The sequence below is a fragment of the Nuphar pumila genome, chromosome 2, assembly GCF_984573655.1.
Source record: "Nuphar pumila chromosome 2, dmNupPumi1.hap1.1, whole genome shotgun sequence".
Lineage (NCBI taxonomy): Eukaryota > Viridiplantae > Streptophyta > Magnoliopsida > Nymphaeales > Nymphaeaceae > Nuphar > Nuphar pumila.
The window spans coordinates 99,538,080-99,558,981 of record NC_143250.1 but is presented as its reverse complement, the minus strand read 5'-3'; the positions used below and the strand labels follow the sequence as shown (position 1 = coordinate 99,558,981).

The 20,902-nt window shown below is 35.3% G+C and overlaps 1 protein-coding gene across 1 annotated transcript in view; it reads left to right on the top strand.

Annotated features, from left to right (window-relative positions):
* The window catches only part of LOC149846363 (sorting nexin 2A-like), a 65,167-nt gene that overhangs the window by 18,183 nt on the left and 26,082 nt on the right, over positions 1-20,902 (top strand). The window contains exon 4 of the mRNA XM_089996324.1: positions 4,634-4,720. Coding sequence (XP_089852450.1) covers positions 4,634-4,720 — 87 coding nt within the window. The remainder of the gene's footprint in view (positions 1-4,633; positions 4,721-20,902) is intronic.

The window sequence follows — 20,902 nt, the reverse complement described above, 5'->3', positions numbered from 1 at the left end:
AAATGAACCCTTACGCTCATTTTATCAGGTGTGGGGTTGTTTTTTTTTTGTTTTTTTGTTTTTAACTTATAATTCACGTTTTAACGCACACCCCCTTTTTTTTTCGTGCTTTCATTTTAACGCATCAATGGGTGCGGGTTTGGTTCGACTGAACCCGTGACCCATTTCGGTTTGGGTCATCTTCTTGGAACTTGTTTCGAATCCATTCGCGGGTCCGGATTTTCTTTTCAAGTATAGATATTTAATTTAATTTAATTTTTATTTTTTTTAATATAAAACCATATTAAATCACTTTTGGTCTAAGTTCATTCTTGTGGATCTTTACTCATTTATTATGGATCCAAGATCCATTATGCTCATAAAACCCTTTAAGAAATCTGGATCTAAGGATCCGAAATTTTCTTCGTATTAGGATTTGGACCCATGGATCCAAATTACTCTATCGTGGATTCCAAGTGACTTATAATGGATCCAAGAAAATTTTTAATTGGATCGCTACCCTTTTTACCTCCCCAATGTCCGGGATCCAAAAAGAAATATTGTGGATCTAAACTTCACATAAGCTACTACGAATCCCATGAAATCAAGAAATATTCTCATTAACGTCTAATTTAAACTTTGTGGATTCCACTGAGTTCTTCCTAGATCCAGTATCCAATATGACCCTGATATTGAGGATCCAATATCAGAGATCCGAAACAAGAGATTGAAATTTACTACTAGGTATCCACATAATAGGTTTGTGATCCGATATCTACAATTAAAATAGCATATTAGGGTTTTGATATTGAAGATCCAAACAAGATATCCGAGATCCAAATACGTATTAAACACATAAAACAATAAAAATATCCTGGTAGCAGCTTAAGGACATAAATTTCAAGTTAATTTATCGGATAAAAATAACGGGTATCACATTATAAGAGGGAGTAGGTGCTCCGGGAGCACCGTAACATTACTATATATATATATATATGTGTGTGTGTGTGTGTGTGATTCATGTATTGCATAAGCAAATGGTGGGACTTATGATTGGCTTTTAATTGATGAAGGAAAGTTGGAACCTGGGATTTTCATTAAGGCAATATTGAGGGATGAAACCCATTTAATTGGTTAAGCAGACAGTGGACCTTGTGATTCGCTAGCAATTGGTGAATGAAGGTGGGAATGTGAGATTCTCATTAAGGCAATAATTAGAGTTGAAACCTATTTAATTGGATAAGCAAACAGTGTGGCTTGTGATGGGCTTGTAATTGGTGAATGGAGGTGGGAATGTGGAATTCTCATTAAGGCAATAATTAGAGATGAAACCCATTTAATTGGATAGAAAAATGGTGGTGCTTGTGATTAGTTTGTAATTGGTGCATAAAGGTGAGAAGTGGAAATGGTTATCCTTAGTAATTTATTTTAAATTTTCTTAATATATGACATAGGAAAAAGAAAGGAAAAAAAGTAATCTCTATTCCTATCTCTTGACCTGAATCTGAACCAATAAAATTACCATATGTGAGCAGATCAAGGGAAGCTCCAACCCATTCTTGACCCGACCCGGGTTTGGGTCTTCCTTTTCTGACCTGGCTAAACCAGAGTTACCAGTCGAGGAAGCGGGAAGCGATACGCGAAGCGGGAAGCGAGGCACTTTCAAAAATTTAGGAAGCGGGGAAGCGTGGGACCACTTAGAAGAAAATTCCGAACCGTCTCGAAAGCGACCTAGGAAGCGAACCGGAAGCGAGGGGGAAGCGAAAAAATGGGGAAGTGTGGGGGAAGCACGCTTCCCAAAAAAAGGGGGACGCTTCTCCTCACGCTTCGGAAGCGCGACATTTCGCGCTTCCGAAGCATGCTTCGGGGAAGTGCGCTTCCCCTTTTACCTAGGCGCTTCCGGTAACTCTGGGCTAAACCCTGCCCTGATCCGCACCATTGACAGACTTAGTTCCTATAGTAGCAATGACTAAATATTTTTCTAACTGGAGTTAAGATGACAAACTCAAGGTTGTGGACGATCTATCAGAGGATTGATCAGTAACAAATTTGCCATGTCTCTTGATAGCTGTGGTGGTAGTATTGATCTAGGCAATGATTGTAGTAGTGCAGATTGGACAGGCATATTGTGCAGCTTCCTTGTGCTGACTTTGAGTCATCGTCCTGGTGGTGTTTAGGACTCCTAGAATCAATGTCACTTTGACCATCCAATGCTATTCTCAGAAAATTATTTTTGGCGGGTGAAATTTCAACAAATGAAATCTTAAGCCATTTTGTTTCTTAAAACAAATTCTGTGAAAACAATCAGAAAGTTGTTTTTGCAAGAATGGCATTATCAAGCTCCAAATTCCTCTCTGCACATCCCCACAATCTCCTGAAAGTGAGATTGCAACTGAGTCTTGGTACCATGTCAGATGATGGAACCTGTCTACATCATTGACATTACACTGACATCCCTTTGAAAGTTGGACCATATAACAAGATGGCTACACAACTAGAAACTTGTTATGTGCAAATATTTTGTGGAGGTTATACACAAATTTAGTTTTTTTTCCTTGGAGAAAGAGTATATCGAAAGCATAGCAAATGTGCTGAAATATTGGATTAATTCAATATTTGGAAAAATAGCTCCACTGTTGATGCCCATGTTCCATTGTTAAAGAGAACAGTCCATGTGAATATTTTCCCTATACTAGTGTCATCAGAATTTTTATCAAACTTCTCGCAAGAAAATTGAAGATTGAAAATTGCACATTTCTGGTTCAAGCAGTTGGTACTAAACTCAGCATGATAGCTTTCTTGTGGTTGACCATGGACGCTCTCCTTACAAATGAGGAAAATTAATGTTTCAGCAAGGAAGCCTACAGACAAACTGTACATCAGAGTAGGCATCAAGAAATGCAATACAAGAACAGATTACTAGTTTGCCAAGGCCTATGATTGTTGGATATTCATGTATCACCTGGCTATGACTAGTGTACACCTTTTAGGTGCATTTGCTATTTTGGTGTTCCCACACCCATGTGACCACTTTTAACATGCCCCTATGTTCACTTGCTCCTTTATATATATATATATCGGTGAGGCTATTTCTCTTGATATTATAGGTTTGGTGAAAAATCTCGAAAAAATCTCTGTAAAATCTCAAGGCTTAAAAAAATTAAAAAATATATAAAATAACAAAAATAAGTAAGAAAATATCTGTTTAGATAATGAAATACACATATAATAAAATAAATAAGTAAAAAATGAAAAATAAAAAAGAAAAACATATTTAAGATATAGAAATAAATAAAAACAGTAACAATAATCGATAATATCGTGATATTTTACCTATAATATTGTTTGCTAAAAATACAGCGACAATATCATGATATTTTGAAAATATTGCTGATATCTGTGATTATGATATATAAATATATATATATATATATATATATATATATATATAGAGAGAGAGAGAGAGAGAGTTGGTGCCTACCACGAGTGAAGGGGTTTCAGGGTGTTTTTCGCAAATCGGATACCCTAGATTCTTTCAGCATGGTTGATTTGCTAGAAAATGACACTTGGATCATGTTTTTTGATGAAAAATATGAAATTTCCAGCTTGAATATTTATGAAAATTGTAGACTGTCAATTTTTAAACCTTATAAAAGCCTACCCATGTGTTGAAATTAGACTTTCCAAGAGTCTATTCCTATAAATTCAAGCATGTAGAACACATATGTATGGTCAGATTTGAGAAAAACATGAAAAAAAATTCAGAAGCCTGGTAGGCACGGATCAGAGTAAGCAGCTACCCCCTTTTCTCTCTCTCTCTCTCTATATATATATATATTCATTCCTTGAAAGAACTGCTGAAATAAGTTGACTGCAATAGCCCATCACAACAATTCGGTGTGTGGTGCAATTGTGTGGTTACAAAATGGATGCTGGTATTGAATTTCATCATGTGTGTGTGAGTTTTCACATGCACATGCATAAGCTAACAGTGTATGATGTGGTATGAATGCATCTGCTTTGACAATAACATATGAAGGCCATGTATTTTTTGTCTATGGAAAGCTGCAGCAATACTTTTAATAAACAAAAAATGTGTCTATGGAAAGCTGCAGCAATACTTTTAATAAACAAAATTCGTTTTAACGGAATTAAATGGTACAAAGGTGAATTGCATTCACCTAGAAAAGAAGAAAAAATGAAAAGAGGCAGGAACAATGGAGTGAAATCTAAAGAATTGTATTCACAAATCTAATACTCAAATGCCATGTAAAAGTGGTCACTATAATCCATTTGTGTTGAGTATATTTTATGCATATGTTTCCCATGTACTAATACCTCCAATAAACTTCACAATTGTTGTGGCAGTTATATGCACTGTTTGTTCTTCATATTGGACTAGATCTAATTTTAGTTAGTAAACTGTTATACTTATACTTTGTGTATTCTGTGGGGCTAAGCTAAAAAAATGAAGACTCAAATCATCTCTCTTAATTTGATATTTACAATCCTCTTTAGATGAAAGTTATGTTATTGTTGAGAACTGTTTGAGTTGCCCCAGCTAAAATACTGGAATCCTTGTTTCATGATGGACCTCTTTTGTATAGTGAATGCAAGTGAAGTGTAATATGACATTATGAGCATGGTAACGCAGGAAAACAATAGGAGTGAAATTGAAAGGCTTGACCAGGAAAGAACTAATGACTTCTTTGACATGTTGAGGGGATTCGTAATCAATCAGGTATGTTATAGTTTATTTTTTATTAACGCGTAACAATTCTGTCTAGACTTAATCCAGTTTTATCGTCTAATATCCTAGACCTTTTACCCATATTAAAGGGTTTTGCAGCAGTTTTTGTCTTACAGTGTTTTCTTGATATTTTTATGGTCTTTAATGAACAGAAATCTGGGATTTCTTTAATTACACCAGAAGGGTTCAAACATTGGGTTCTGTTACATTGTATTACAAAGTAAAATACGTTTTTTGGAATCTGAAAATTACTGCTTAAATATCCTGTGCATGAATAATAAACAATCTGTTGCCAAATATGGGTTTCAACTTTCAACTGCTGTTGAAAAATATGATTTGCCTCTGTGATTTTGGAGTATTTATAAGTAGCCCTGGGCCATGGGCAGGTTTTTTTAGCTACAGCCCAGCCTAGACCAGACTTTGGCCTGTCCCATTGAAATACCAAGCTGGCTTGACCAGCCAGTACAGGTCCACTGGCAGGCTAGACAGACACAAGGTCTTTTCTTCATTTAGGTGGGAGACCATGGTGGCCTGTGATTGACCAGTTCTGGGCCATGTTTTGAGAACTGGTCTGGGCTTTAGGCCAGTCCAGCCAATAACGTTGCCAGCCTTTTGGCAAACCTATACTTGCACAATTGCACCGATTAGCAATGATAGACATGTCTAATATTTGTTTGACATTTGTTCTATGCAGTCTTGTTGGTTATAATTCTTTGTTTGCTTGCGTTTATGTCTATGTATATTTTAATCATGCTTAGTTCCTCTAGTAGTCTTTATATCTGTCCTGACTCTGGATAAGAGTTACAAAGTTCAAACAGGCAAGGTTCAGGTAAACCCAAACATAGTCAGTAGTCTTTCATTTGAGCCATTTTACTGTGGGCTTTACTTGGCCGCATTAAGACCTCGGCCCAACTGGGTAGTTTAAATTTGTCAGACCTGTGTCGGAGATATGCTGTTCATAAGCCATTTAAACTCCCGTCTTTGAGAAAAATATGCATTTACCTGATTAAGTTAGCTGTATGATGCCAGGAGGTTAAATATGTAATGGATCAAGAGCCTTCATTCACGAACAAAGCGTCCACCGAATCAAAAGGGACAAGCACAAAAGTGGCCCCTAAGGGCACACTCACAAAGTCCACAAAGGGCACACACAAGGCTCACAAATGTAAAAAAATATTATTTTATTAATAACTCAAACATGTAAGAAGCATAACATCAAAGAGGAGGTTCACCCCCTTTTATATACACATAAGATGACTCAAAAGAGTTGTTGGAGCTAGTCCAACAGCTATATTTGTAGCCGTTGGTAGTCAAACCTAGTCAACTTTAGGTTGACTAGTAAAAAAGAATAAAAATAAATACAAAAAATTTATTTACAAATATATATATATATATATATGTATATATAATTTAACACTCTCCCTCAAACTTACAGGAAAATGACCAAAAGTTTGCGTAAAAGGAAGTGAAATATATGAGCTACTAGAGGTTTGGCGAAAAAGTCTGCCAACTGGTACTCTGAAGTAACATAGGGCAGATCAATATTGCCATGTAGAACACCTCTCGAACATACTGACAATCCATCTCGATATGTTTGGTGCGCTCATGAAACGTACGGTTGCTGACAATGTAGTATTTTTGTTGTCACAATACATTTTTAAAGTTCCTGTTACTTGAACTGTCATATCTGCCAATAATCTCCTTAGCTAGACCACCCCATCATTGTGGTAGCCATGGCATGGTATTCAATTTTAATTGACGAAATCAAAACCTTCTACTACTTCTTGCATCGCCACAAAATTAAAGATTCACCTAAAAAAACATAAAAACATGTGGTTGAGTGCTTAGTTGTTAAAAGCGGCGCTTAGGCTCCACCTAGGTAGGCTAGGCGCAGGTCCACCGCCTAGGCGTTTGGGTCTAGGTGGTAGGGCCTTGTTTTTCCGCCTAGGCAGTTACATGATGGTTATTTTTTTCACCTTTTTTTTTTTTTTCCTCCCGCCCTAAAAGTTTTTTTCCTCTCATTTTCTTTTTCTTTTGCATTTCTTTTTTACCTTCTTATTTTTTTATTCTCTTTTTCTTCTTCCTCCTTTTCCCTTCTTTTTTCCTTTTTCCCCTTTTTTCCTTATTTTTCTTCTTCTTCTTCTTCCTCCTCTCGTCCCTCCACTCTCTTCTTTTTTTTTTCTTTTTCTTTTTCTCCCCTTTTTGCCTTCTTTTTTATTTTTATTGTTTACATGTATGCCTGTGTTTTTGACACACATACATGCATATACACACATATATAAAATCTGTTTTTTCAATTATAATATATATTTGAGAACGAGGATCATCCTGTGCCCTTTTATTTTAGGGCACTGTTACGACCTTCCAAATATCAAAGTTTTAGGTGTTTTATGCTCAATTTGAACCATTAGATGTGTTTATCAATACTTATTTATTAAGAAATAAGCTTGGTTTCAAATTGATTTGATTTAAAAATGTAAACATTTTATCATAAAATTTAGTACGATATGAATTGATGATTTTTTAACCTCTTTAAAATACACATCTTAGCATAAGGATGCTTAATCAATTACGTGTTCTCTATTCCTAATGGTTCAAATCAAACATAAAACATTTAAAACTATGATTTTTATAGGGTCCTAACCTATGTCACATGGACTCTTTAAAAGGGCCCACACATCGACACGACGTGACACAAGTGCGGGTGTGGCACTCGGTGCGGTCAAATACCCATGGGTGTGGTCAACCAACACTTAGGGTTGTATTTGGCCAAAATAGACTCGGTCAACTTTGATTGAGTCTATTTTGGTCCAATTAAAAAAATTTGGGTTGAGGAGGTTAGGGCACAATCATGCTCCCACTCCTCCTCCCCCCCTCCCCACTCCTCTTCCGACAGTGGCGACGATGACGGCGAAGGACCCTCTCTCCTCTTCCGAGAGTGGCGATGAAGACGACTTAGGTAAGTCTCTCTCTCTCTCTATTTATGTGTAATATCACGTTTTTTAAAAACTTGAGTAGTTTGTCGAAATGGATCCGGAGTTGGATCGGGTTGGATCCGATGCAAATGATCCGAATTATTATGGATTTGGATCTTATTTAAGACCTACTTTAATCTGGATTTAGTCCAAATCTTGATCCATTTTCGTTTTGGGTATGAGTTTGGATTTTGGATCTGGATCCAGATCCAAATCGAATGCCCAACGTTTTTACAAACTTTAAATTCAGTTAGGGGCTTTAAATTGGAGTTAATTAAGTATAAAAAGTCTTCCTAGTCAATTTAACTATTTTTGGAAGCTTTTAAACAATTAATAATTAATAAATACAAAAAAAATAATTATTTAATTTTTATTAATTCCAAGTTTGAAATTAGGGCTGATTAGGGCTTCCTAAGATGGGTCCTCATACTTACCTATGAAGAGCTAAGAGGGTTTAAGAAGGACTCAAAAGAAAAAATTGGAAAGTTTTAGAAAAGTCAAAAAATTTTAAGTTTGGAAATTTTGAAAAGAAGGAAGGTGAGAGAGGGTCCCAAGGGGGAAACCCTCCCTCTCCTTCACTTTATAAAAAAAAAAATTTAAAGAAAAGGGGAAAGACGAAAGAGAAAGAAAGAAAGAGAGAGAAAAGAGAAAAAGAGAGGAAGAAAAAGAAGAAGCGGGGATTCAACCTTCTCCAACCATCAAATCCACCTTCCACCATCGTTTTCTTCATCTTGGATTCATGGTACAGGTCCTTCTCTTGTCTCGTATGAGAAAAAAAGCCTAAATAAGCTTTAGGCAATATTTTTTATGAGGAACCATGGATTCTATCTTGATCTTTCATAATCCATGGGAATCGATGTAGGAAGGTTAGATTATGTGAGATTTATATTCCTACGATTTTTTTTGCATGTTTTTATGTTTTCCCCAATATATATATATATATATATATATGTATATATATATATATATATGTTTTTGCCTTGTATGAACACTTTGGTAAGGTCTGGACAGATTTGTCCCATGTTTTTAGCGGGTTGATCTGGACAGATTTGGCCATCATAAAGATGGGCAGATCTGGCCAGATTTGAGCCCCTGTCTATGTTGTCCGTTTTGTCCGTTCTAGACACATCTGTCCCCTGGACATGTGTATATTTATGGACAGGTGGACATGGGCTGTGGTTCTTAAAACGGAACCAGATCTATAGAAATAAAAATGTGTATATTAAGTTAATTTCAAAATTTTGAATTTATGGAGGTTTTGGTCCGGGACAGGACGGACAGCTGTCTAGTCCCAGCCTGGACAGTTGGCTGGGACAGGACAGTCTGCTGTCCAGTCCCAGACAACTGTCCAGATTGGTGCTGGATCACTGTTGATGTGGAAAATATTATAATACATATATATATATATATATATATATATATATATATATATATATATATATATATATATAGTGTGTGTGTGTGTGTATATATATATATTTGGCTTCAGCCGATTCAGTTGGCTGGACTGACAGTCCCAGCCCACTGGTCGGCTGGGGCTGGCATGCTGTCATAACGAAAAAAAAACAATATAAAAAGAAATTTTTTTATGCTTAGGCCAGCCCAGCCGACTGTTCAGCTGGGCAGCCAATAGCCTGTCACGTCGGCTCGGCAATGCAGTTAGAAAAAATATATATAATAATGCAAGGGTTAGAGATTGTCATTCATAGGTTCCATGTTTTGTAATGTGTTTTTGCTATCAGACTATCTTTTCCATCAATCCATTTCAGTTGATTGTCTCATCCCCAACCAAATGAACTCAGACATGCATACAGTGGTATCGTGCAGGAGAGGATGTTCCATCATTTCACACTCGTACTGGACTGTGTGATTAACATTAAGATTGTCATGTTCATGCACCCTGAAACATGGGTGCAGTAATGCATACATAGAGCTCTCCCGTGCCACCTTGGCTTGGCAAGTATTGCTATAAAAAAAAAAGACCCCTTTAATATGTAAACAATTGAAAGTTTGTTGTATTGTTTTTTTTCAGTTTTTGGTCAAACTTTAAGATATGTTTGGGAGCTGGAAATGAGGATTTAATAATTCCCACCTACCCTGGAACAACACTGGGTGGATGTGCAACCTTTTAGGCTCAGCCTAACTTGGTTCGGCTGAGTAAGCTTAATATATATATATATATATTCCTGAATAAGTATAGAATAAAAGGGAGATACAAAGGAAATGCTAAGTATGTCCAGATTTTTATGCAATTTTCAAGAAAACTGCATATGAGATGCTCATAATTTTTGTCTAAATTCAGATATGTTGAAAGATTATAGGAGGTTCAGATTTAGCATGCCAAATATACATATTTATGTCTAGACTTTTTTCACACGTAAATGCCCATGTTATTTTCTGACTTGCACATGTTAAAAGTTTGGGTTTTATGCATGCAAAAATATGAACTCATGCATGCATTATATGCAGTTTTACATAACGGTACTTATGCTGATTTTTGCATGATCATTTTTGGACTGTTATACGTGTTATCATGGGAACATTCGAACATGTTTTCATGCTTACCAATGCTGTCTCGCGTGTGGGCAGCATAGATTGGACACGGTGGGTATGTGCGTGGTACCCTAGGCTTGCCGAAATGGCTAGAAGAATTACTGTTGAAGCATAATCATGATATTTTAATGCTATGTTACCTACATAGGAATGTAGTGAGCATGTGCAAATCCTGAAATTGATGTTGTTTCATATATGCATATTTGCATGAATGTTCGCATGATAAGTATGAGATGATTCATGAAAAGAAACATGCAGTTTGCATGATCGTGTAAACACATGCGTATGAAAGTGTTATCTGCGCACATCCTTGTGTAATATATGTGTGAATGTGCATCCCGGAAGCATCATGTATTTTGCCGGTATGTGATTGCATAAGTGTTCACATGTATTAATTCTAAATGATTTATGAATGAAAGCATGCATTTGGCATGAATATGTGAGTTCATGCATATAGATATTATTATTTCATGCATATCTTTAAATTGGCATTCATGATTGTGCATCAAAAGGCATGTGATATGGAAAGAATGCAATGGCATGTTCCTTAAGATTTTTGCATATGAATGCATCAATGATCAAAATGAATCATCGTAGGCTGTGTGAGCCTTGGGCATGTGTTGCTTTTTATTTAGTTGATTTATGCATTGCAAAAATCAAATATGATATTATTGTCTTATTTCACTGTTCTATATTGTCACGAGCTGTGGTCCTGTGAAGAGCTTGGCATGTTGATTTGCAAGCTTACGTTATTAATGTTGTATGTTGATTTGCAAATGTAAAATAGATGAATTAATAATAACAAGATAAAAGAAAATAAATAACAGTATAATTTATGTTTCCTTGATGTTTCTTCTTTAGTGTGAGAATCTTGGATATTGCGATTTTGGGGAAACCGTGAGGATACTAAAACTTCGTGTGCGTTGTTGTTGCCTCTAAACCCGATATTGAGGTTTTTCTCCTAGCCACGGTTTTAAGGAGAATGTTACTTTACCTTGGGGTACTATGTAAACACAACTGTTGTTTTAGTATACAAAGAAAAATGACACTTGTGGATGCTGATGTCTCTAGTGTCCCCGACATTAGATGCTGATTTCTAATGTTTCGATGATGCTGTTTCCTGATATCGGTCGAGGGCTAAGTTTGAAACCCAGTAATAAAATACAAATTGTGTGTTAAGTTACCCTGAGAACCTAACTTGACCTCGGAGATTTTACTCGTTTTGAGTATCCACGGGCAATGATAATAAAAAGTGAAATTTAAATGTGTGCGCATCCTAATAGAGACATGCATATAAAAGAAAACTTGATTAAAGATAATAAATTATGCATGCATTATATTGAAATCATGCATATTCTTGCTATGCATTAGATCATGTATATTTACTTATTCCCTTAATTGTGATATATTGATAAATGCATGATGTTGTTCCTTAATGCATGTTAAATGTCTTTAATGCTTAAAGTGTGATTTCGATCCCTGTTGTTAGTAAACATTCCCTCATGCTTAATAAATGTTCCTTATTGCATGAATGATTATTTGAATTATGAATGTGTTATAGTTATGTCCTTTTAAAATATTGAATAAATCTTATTTATGTTCTTTTTACTTATTTGATTCATTAGAGGGACCTGTATGCAAGATTCTTTGGATTCTGACACCCTACTTTTTATATTTTTCGCAGCCTCGGATGCCTAGATGGGTGATCTGCCTCTGAAAATAGTCACGAGAGGACCACACGACTACATGGCAGATTCTTTGGATAATGTGACTCTTTCTTTTTGCTTTCTTTACTTTTAATTAATTATGTCTTAGATTCTTTACATTTGAATAAATGAAGTTTGGTTTGATCATGATTTGGTATGATAGATGAGTATAAGATCCCTTGTAGTGGTGGTTGTGTTTAACTGTAAGGGCCTCAGGTCTCTGGGATTGTTCCGCATTTGCTTTTAAAAAAAAATCCGCACTTTTTAAGGGGTATGAGTTGGGGTCATTAGACTCTCTCCTCCTGCCTTTCTTCTTCTTCTTCCTCATGTCTTTCTTCTTTTTCCTTCTCCTTCCACCACCTTTTTTTCTTCTTCTTATTTCTCCTCCTACTCTCTTTCTTCTTCTTCCTTCTCTTCCTACTCTCTTTCTTCTTCCTTCTCCTTCCCTCGTTGGTGCAAGGGCCGAACCTAGGCCTGCTGGGTTCAGCAGAACCAAACCCAGGCATGCTGGGTTCAATTCTGTTGAACCCAGGCCAACTGGGTTCGGCTCCATTGAACTCAAGCCTGGGGGTTCACCAGAATCGAACCCAAGCTTGAGTTGGGTTTTAAGTTAGGCTAGTTTTTTTCATGAATTTTATTTTAATAAAAAAATATTTATTTATTTGGTTTAAGGATGAAAATAACAGATAAGGGGAAAGAAATTACGTCATCCTCATCTCCACGTGTAAGTTCAGTTGGTGGTGGTAGCGGTAGTGTTGGTTTTCGTTCTTCGACTGCATCATGTGATGATTATTAATTTGATTTATCACATGCATTTATGCATGATGAATTGATGATATGATAATTATTTTTATTTCATTACTGTTAACTTAAAACTATTAATGCTTATATATATATATATATATATATATATATATATATATATATATATATATACCCTCCTAGCACTCTTGCACCCAAGTTTTTTTAAAGTGCTGCATTTGCACTCGAATCCACAATCGCACCTATGTGACATTGGTCCTAACGGTGACCTAAGGAAACAGGGTGCAAGATAATCTCCATTCTCTATTTCTATCCCTATATATATATATTTTATGTTTAATATTATGCAATTTCATGAATGTTGCGACATGTTACACTGAATTACACACTTCATCCACAATTGCAATCATAAGTTTGTTACTAAATATAACTATTTATTGTAATATTTTTGTTTTGATGTTTTATTTTTTTGTCTCACTAGGCTCTGACTAATCCTTTTAGGGGTCTTTCGACTAGGCTTTGACTAGAGCTTTTAACAAGTACAGTTGAGTGACTATTATTGGGATCACCTCTCCAATCAACATCAATGTAAGCAATTAAGTCCAATGTAAATGAAGCATACAAGAAGATGCCTCGAGAAAGAGAAGTTTTAATATATCTAATAATTCACAAAACTGCTCTCATATGAACAAAAGTAAGAGTGCTGAAATTGACTAGTTGTGTATACAACGTGTGCTATATCAGGTCTAGTAATTGAAATGGAAGAGAGTGCTCTAGTAAGCTATCTGTAAGGAGTTAGATATTCAAGGGATTCTCCATCATCGATTCTCATCTTATTATTGACAACCTTGGGAGTATCAACTCTCTTATCATTTATGATTCCAGACTACTGGGACAACAAATACCTTCTAAGGAAATGAACAACTTCAATCCCTAGAAAGTATCTTAAAAAATTGAAATCGGACATTTCAAATTGTTTTTGAGAAGTTTTTTAATGTTTTCAACTCCTTGTTTGTCTCCTACAATGATGATCATGTCCTCCACATATAGAATGGCATCCGTAATCTTAAGAAACAAAGTTGTATCTGTCAAACAAGTTCTAAAGTCTATCAATCATAAATTTGCTAAACTTTTCATACCAAGCTTTCAGTGCTTGTTTGAGACGATAAATTGCTTTGTTCAAACAAAGAGTTTTTCCCTTAAGAATGTTTACATCAGGGGGTGCCTCCATATATACTTCTTCAACTAAGTTTCCATTAAGAAAGTCATTTTTGATATTCATTTGGTATATAAGTCATTTTCTAACAGAGGCTATAGCTACTAAGATCCTAATAGTGGTCATACTAGCAACTGCAATAAAGGTTTCTTCATAATCTATGCCATATTCTTAAGTATATCCCTTAGCAACTAAGCTGAATTTATATCTCTCAAGAGTCTCATCACTTTTGGTTTTCACCTTGTATTTTTACCTACAACCTATAGGTTTCTTGCTCTGTGAAATGTCTTGAAGTGTTCAAGTATTGGACTTTTGTAAATCTTCTAACTCTACCTCATGGTTTCTACCCGGTCATAATGTTCTTTGGCTTGAGCATAGATTTAAAGTTCTATACATGAATGAATTAACACAATACAAGTCTTATACTTGGATGAAAAAGATTCTTAAGACAAACTTTTCATGTGGTTTTGAGGTTCTAAATGACTTGTTTGCATTTCAGATTAATTTTTATTGTCAAAATATTTTTTCAGTGCACATGGATGCTTAGGACCCCTATGCTTGGAGTATTATTGCAAATATTTTTTGTCACTATGTGATTTCTCTTCACCGATCACATCATTATGGGATTGTTCTTTATTAATCATATCATTTATGGAAACATGACTATTATCAAGATCACAATCACAATCACATGTATCATACTTCGAAATTAAATCTAAAAAGAAGGAATACTCGTTTACGTAGAACTTTTCAAATCAAAGTTTTTTTTTCTAAGGATACATTTCTTGAAACATATATTTTTTTCACTTTTAAAATCAAAGCACCTGTAAAATTTTCTGTATAACTTGAAAAGACACAAGGAATGACACTGGGAAACAGTTTGTCATTCTTGTTAGTAAAAAATGTATATATATATATATAATGTAACTAGGATTTGTTAGCCTTTTTTTTTGTTGCATTTGAACTAGTCAACATAGGGAACCGTTGGGGTCCCAACAACTCCCTATGGTCCTCTTCTCTTCTGTCTATATATGGGGTCAAGCCCCACTTCAAAGATATGCTTCTTGCATGTGTTGAAATCAATAAAAATATTTTTTTTTATCTTTTTGTTCTTGTTTCCCTTTGTGGGTTTTTGTAAGTAAACCTATTTGTGGTTCTTTGTGTGTTCATTGTGATATTTTGGTAGAACTCTTTTGAGTATCCACTTTTGGTGATTTAGTGAACATCTTCGGAGGATTTCATTTCCTTACATGGTATTAGAGCATGGTGAACAAGCTCAAATTGTTTTCAGAACATTGAAAAGTGTGCCACTCCAAATTTGAAAGTGTTGAAGCTCTCTTGCAATTTCTATTTGAAGTGCTCGTGATTGGTGGCATTTGCTTGGTGGTAAAGTGCTCGTGACTTCTACCATTATTCACATTCTTTTTTCTCCTCTTTCTTTATTCTTTTTTTTACCCTTGTAAAAATGAATGACAATGAAAATGTCACCATAAAACCCATTAAGTTCAATGATTCAAACTATGTAACATGGGCTTCAATAATGAAGCACCTTATACGGGAAAAAGGGTTGTGGGGATTAGTGGATGAGACTGATCTGAAACCCAAACTAATCCTTACCAAAGTAGAAGGTGAGAAAGAGGTACCTCTTATAGAGGTTGAGAAAAATTAGACAATGACCATTTATGAAAAAAAGTTGAAGGAATGGAGAATGAGACATGCCAAGATTATGTCTTGGCTCGTTAATAGCATCAATATCAAGAAGTGTTCAAGTCTTGCTAAATTCGAACATGCAAACAATGCATGAAATTATCTTAAGAGAATGTATTCTCTTAAAGATATTGTACATATGTGCAACTTACACGATAAGATACAAAATATAGTTCAACGAGACAAAAGCATTAGAGAATACTATAATAGTTTGTTCGAATTATGAGAAAAGTTGGCTCTTTTTTAACCAAAGTTGCATTGTTGCGGAAGACGTAGAACTCCGTTAAAATCAAATAGATGCGGAACACTTTTACCAATTTATTAATAGATTGAGATCAGAGTTTGAATCCACAAAATCTGCTCTTCTTCATCGAGGGAAAGTCTCTTCGATAGAAGAGACACTAGAAGAATTAAGTATGGAGGAAAATAGGCTTAAAAAGAGAATCTCTAAGAGTGATGATAACTCGGTTCTAGCCATATCTATTGTCCTAAATTGAAGAAACCTTATGAAAAGAAGGTTGCCTCTGTTGGACCTCCACAGGAGTCGAGTGAACCATCTATTGAAAACATGTCCTTAACACAATTGGTGGAGCCTCTTCAACCTCTACTTAAAGGAGCATCTTCATTCACTGGAGTCGCGATCTCTTCATTCGACTTCTCTTATTCCGGTAAATCTCTTTGGCTTCTTGACCTAGGTGCCTCTTTTCATATGACACCAAATAGTGATATGTTATCCGAATTTTATAACTCAAGTCGGTCAAATATATTTATCGTCGATGAAACATCTCTTGAGATAAAAGGAATAGGAAATTTTGAAAACATTTCTCAAAACTCAAAAAGATTTTGTATTCAAAAAATTAGATATATTCCTAAATTAAACTTGAATCTTTTATCTGTTTCTCAATTATCTGACCATGGATGTAATGTTTCCTTCTCCTCTTGTGGTTGTCGAGTGTAGGATCGCCAATTAGGGAAGCTTATTAGGGAAGGTCATAGAGAAGGGGTCTTGTACTGCATGGATTTTTTTAAAATACCCAAGAATACTTTTTATTGCAATGTTCAAAAATTAGATTTGGATCTATGGCATAAGAGACTTGGTCATCCTAGTATATCCAAGATTCAGTTTTTTTTAAAGATGATTTTTTTTTGTAATTTTGAAAATTTTATATGTGAAAATATATTCTTGGTAAAATGAAGAGATTACCATTTCAAGAAAGAACTTTTGTTTCTTCTCGACTACTTGAGTTAATATATTTGGATGTGTGAGAATCTACACCTGTTATAACAAGGTGTATGGTCTTAAACAAGCACCAAAGGCTTGGTATGACAAGTTTAGTCAAGTTATGCTTGATATTTGATTTCAATCTGGTCTGACTAACACAAATTTATTTATTAAGATTTCTGATATAGATTTTATTATCTTTCTCCTCTATGTGGACGATATGATTATCACTGATAGTGATAAAAAGGGAGTTGGACACACTAAAAAAGGCTTCTCAAAACACATTTTGAAATGACTGATTTTGGTTTTTAAAAAAATTTCTTGGACGACAATTAGGCCCGCTTTACTATATGGTACAGAATGTTGGGCTGCCAAGAGACATCATATTCAAAAAATGAGTGTAACTGAGATGCACATGCTTAGATGGATGTGTGGAAATACAATAAAAGATAAGATTCGAAATGAGGAGATACGTAAGAAGGTAGGCGTTGCATCCATTGAAAATTAGATGAGAGAGAATTGTTTACGGTGGTTTGGACATATTTGGCGAAGGCCTAATGATGCTCCAGTTAGAAGGATAGAGAAATGGGAAAATATATTAGTTAAAAGAGGTCCGGGTAGGCCTAAGAAGACTTGGATGGAGATGATAGGAAAGGATATGAATGCTTTGACTAGTCAACATAGGGAACCGTTGGGGTCTCAATGACTCTATTTTGAGCCGTTGGGGTCCCAATGACTCCCTATAGCCCTCTTCTCTTGTGTATATATATGGGGCCAAACCCCACTTCAAAAATATGTTTTTTGCATGTGTTGAGATCAATAAAAACCAGAGTTACCGGAAACGCCTAGGTAATTGGCTTCCCCGAAGCGCATTTCGGAAGCGTGAAACATACACGAATCACGCTTCCCCCTCGCTTCTCTCATTTTATTTATTTTTTTTTATTTTTATTTTTTGTTTATTTTTTCTCTTCCCCCTCGCTTCCTAGGTCGCTTCCGGTTCGCTTCTTAGGTCGCTTCCAAGATGCTTCCTGATTCGCTTCTAAGTCGTCCCACACTTCCCGCTTCCTCGATTGGCAACCATGATAAAAACATTTATTTTTTATCTTTTTGTTCTTGTTCCCCTTTGTAGGTATTTGTAAGTGAACCTATTTGTGATTCTTTGTTTGTTCATTGTGATATTTTGGTGAAACTCTTTTGAGTGTCTACTTTTGGTGATTTAGTGAACATCTTCGGAGGAACTCATTTCCTTACAAAAACAAAGAATTTTCACCCGAAAACTCCTAGTCTAGAATAATCAGGAGCTAATTTGAAGAGTTTTTCAACTAGTGTCATATTTTGTAAAGATAATGACAATCTGTGGATGAGGTACACAACAGTTAAAGCAACTTCAGTCCAAAAGTCTTTTGGTACTTGGTTTGCTATAAGGTTCTTGTGGTTTCTATAATGGGCTTGTGTTTTCTTTTTGCCTAACCATTTTGTTGTGGTGTGTGAGGACAAGATCTTTGATGTGTGAAGCCATGAAATTCTAGATAATTCTTAAATTCCTTTGATAAAATCTTTTGAATTAGTTTGAAAGATAGAAATATTATTTTTAAACTTATTTTTGACCAAATTGTGAAATATTTGAAATGTAAGAAAACTTCAGATTTATGTCTAAGGAAATAGATCCAAGTATACCTAGAAAAATCATCCACAAAAATTACGTAATATGCATATCCATCCTTTGATATGACTTGTGTTGGACCCCAAACATCCGAATGTACTAACTTGAGCGGTTTGAAAAAAAACAAAAGTTATCTCTTGAAATGATAATCTCTTTGTTTTACTAAGAATACAACCTTTACAATTAAATTTTTTAGAATTACAAAAAAAATTCAAATTTGAAAAATATTGAATTTTGGATATATTAGGACCAAGTCTTTTATGTCACAAGTCAAAATCTAATTTCTGAACATTACAACAAAATATATTTTTTGGTATTTTCAAAAAATCCATTTAGTAGAGACATCATTCTCTATGGCCTTCCCTAATAAGCTTTCCTGTCCTGCACCCAGTAACCAGCAGATGAGAAGGAAACATTACATCCATGGTTGGATATTTGAGAAACAGACAAAAAGTTTCAATTTAATTTATGTATATATCTAACTTTTTTGGAATAATTTTTTTTGGAGTTTTGAAAATTACTTTTGAAATTCCCAATTCATTTTATCTAAAGAGATGCATCATCAACATTAATGACATTTGACATAGTTGATTTAGCATGACATTCAAACAAACTATCAATATTGGGGGTCTAGAAGAGGTTGAAGTGCCTCAACCAATTAAGTCAAAAACATGTTTCCAATGGATGAGTCTTATGGGTTACTATTATTGTTGGACTCTCGAGGTGAACCAACCGAAGTCACCTTTTTCTTTCCCTTTCTTTTTAGTTTTAGTCATTGAGGCTTAATGTGTCTCGATTTATAGTGATAGTGATAAATAATTTTTCTCTTGTGATATTCATTGCCTCGTCTCCCGAAATGAGGTGGCTTGTAAGTACCGTATAATTTATCGGCCTAGAGACGGCTAAAATCGAATTATCTTTATTCTTCATAGTACACTTTTTTAATCTATTCTCCTCAGTAGTGTCAATAATAGAAGAAATATGTTTTCTATGAAGGAGGGCTGATTTTGTGGTCTCAAATTTGGGTCTCAAACCATTTACAAATTGGTAGAAATGTTCTGCATCAACTTGCTTTTGGCGGAGCTCAATATCTTTGAGGCAATGCCACTTAGGTTCAAGATGAGCCAACTCTTCTCAAAGTTCAGATAACTCATTGTAATATTTCCTAATGCTTTTGTCGCCTTGGGTTATAGTTTGAACTTTGTGTTACAAGTTGCACACATGTGCAATATTCTTGAGGGAATACATATTTTTGAGGTATTCCCAAGCCTTTTAGCATACACGACTTTCGCAAGCTAGAACATGTTTTAATATCAACACTACTAATAAGCCAAGATATAATCTTGGCATGACCCATTCTTTACTCTTTCCATTTTTTTCATAGTTGGCTATAGCCTTAGTTCCCTTACCATCCAAAATAAGCATTTCATTCTCGTTCTCCACCTTAGTGATAACTAGTTTAGGCTCTGGATCGAATCCATCCACTAATCCTCACAATCCTTTTTCTCAAATATGACGATTCGTAATTAAAGACATTACATAGTTTGTATTGTTGAGTTTAATAGGCATAATGGTGAAACTTTTTTTTTGTCATCTATTTTATAAAGGGTAAGAGAGATAGATAGAGAGAGAGAGAAAGGGATGAGATGAGAAAGAGCGAGAGCACGAGCACCACACCACGAACTTTGAGTAGGATCAACGAGTACCTGAACCAAAAAACCAAGTCAATCTTCAAATGCATGATCATGCAAACACTTGAAAATTAATCACTAATAAGCAAGCACAACCAATCTTTGATATCATGTAATGAATCTGTAATAACCTAAAATTTTCTTAATTAATTGGAAATTTTGTTTTCGTAATTCTATAAATTGGGGTTGGGATTCACATTTTGGATCTAGGATCCATAACGAATCCATATATATACGTAAAATAGCTGATATATATATAGAAAAAGAGAAATAACAATAAATTATAAACAAATATATATATAATAATAATCACTTACTTAATGCAGGGATCCACAGTTGGATCCAACTTGCGGATCCACACCGTTGATCCAGACCATGATAGGTTCACGGGTCTCGAACCCGGGCCGCGCCCCGGGTGATGAGACGAGTTACAAAGAACGGACCCGGGTCAGATTCGACCCGGACCGTGCCTTATGAAACGAACAGAAAAAAACAAAAGGTTTTAAGGTTCAGCCGCTACAGGGTTGAACCCGATAATGGGAGGATGAGGGAAGGCATTAGGGTTCAAAACCCTAACGTTGTGCGAAATCGGGGGGAGTGCGAGGCCGCCTGAGTGAAAGGGGGGAAAACCTATCTCCTCCTTCCTTTTGGGGGTCCACCATGCTATTTAGGGGGCTC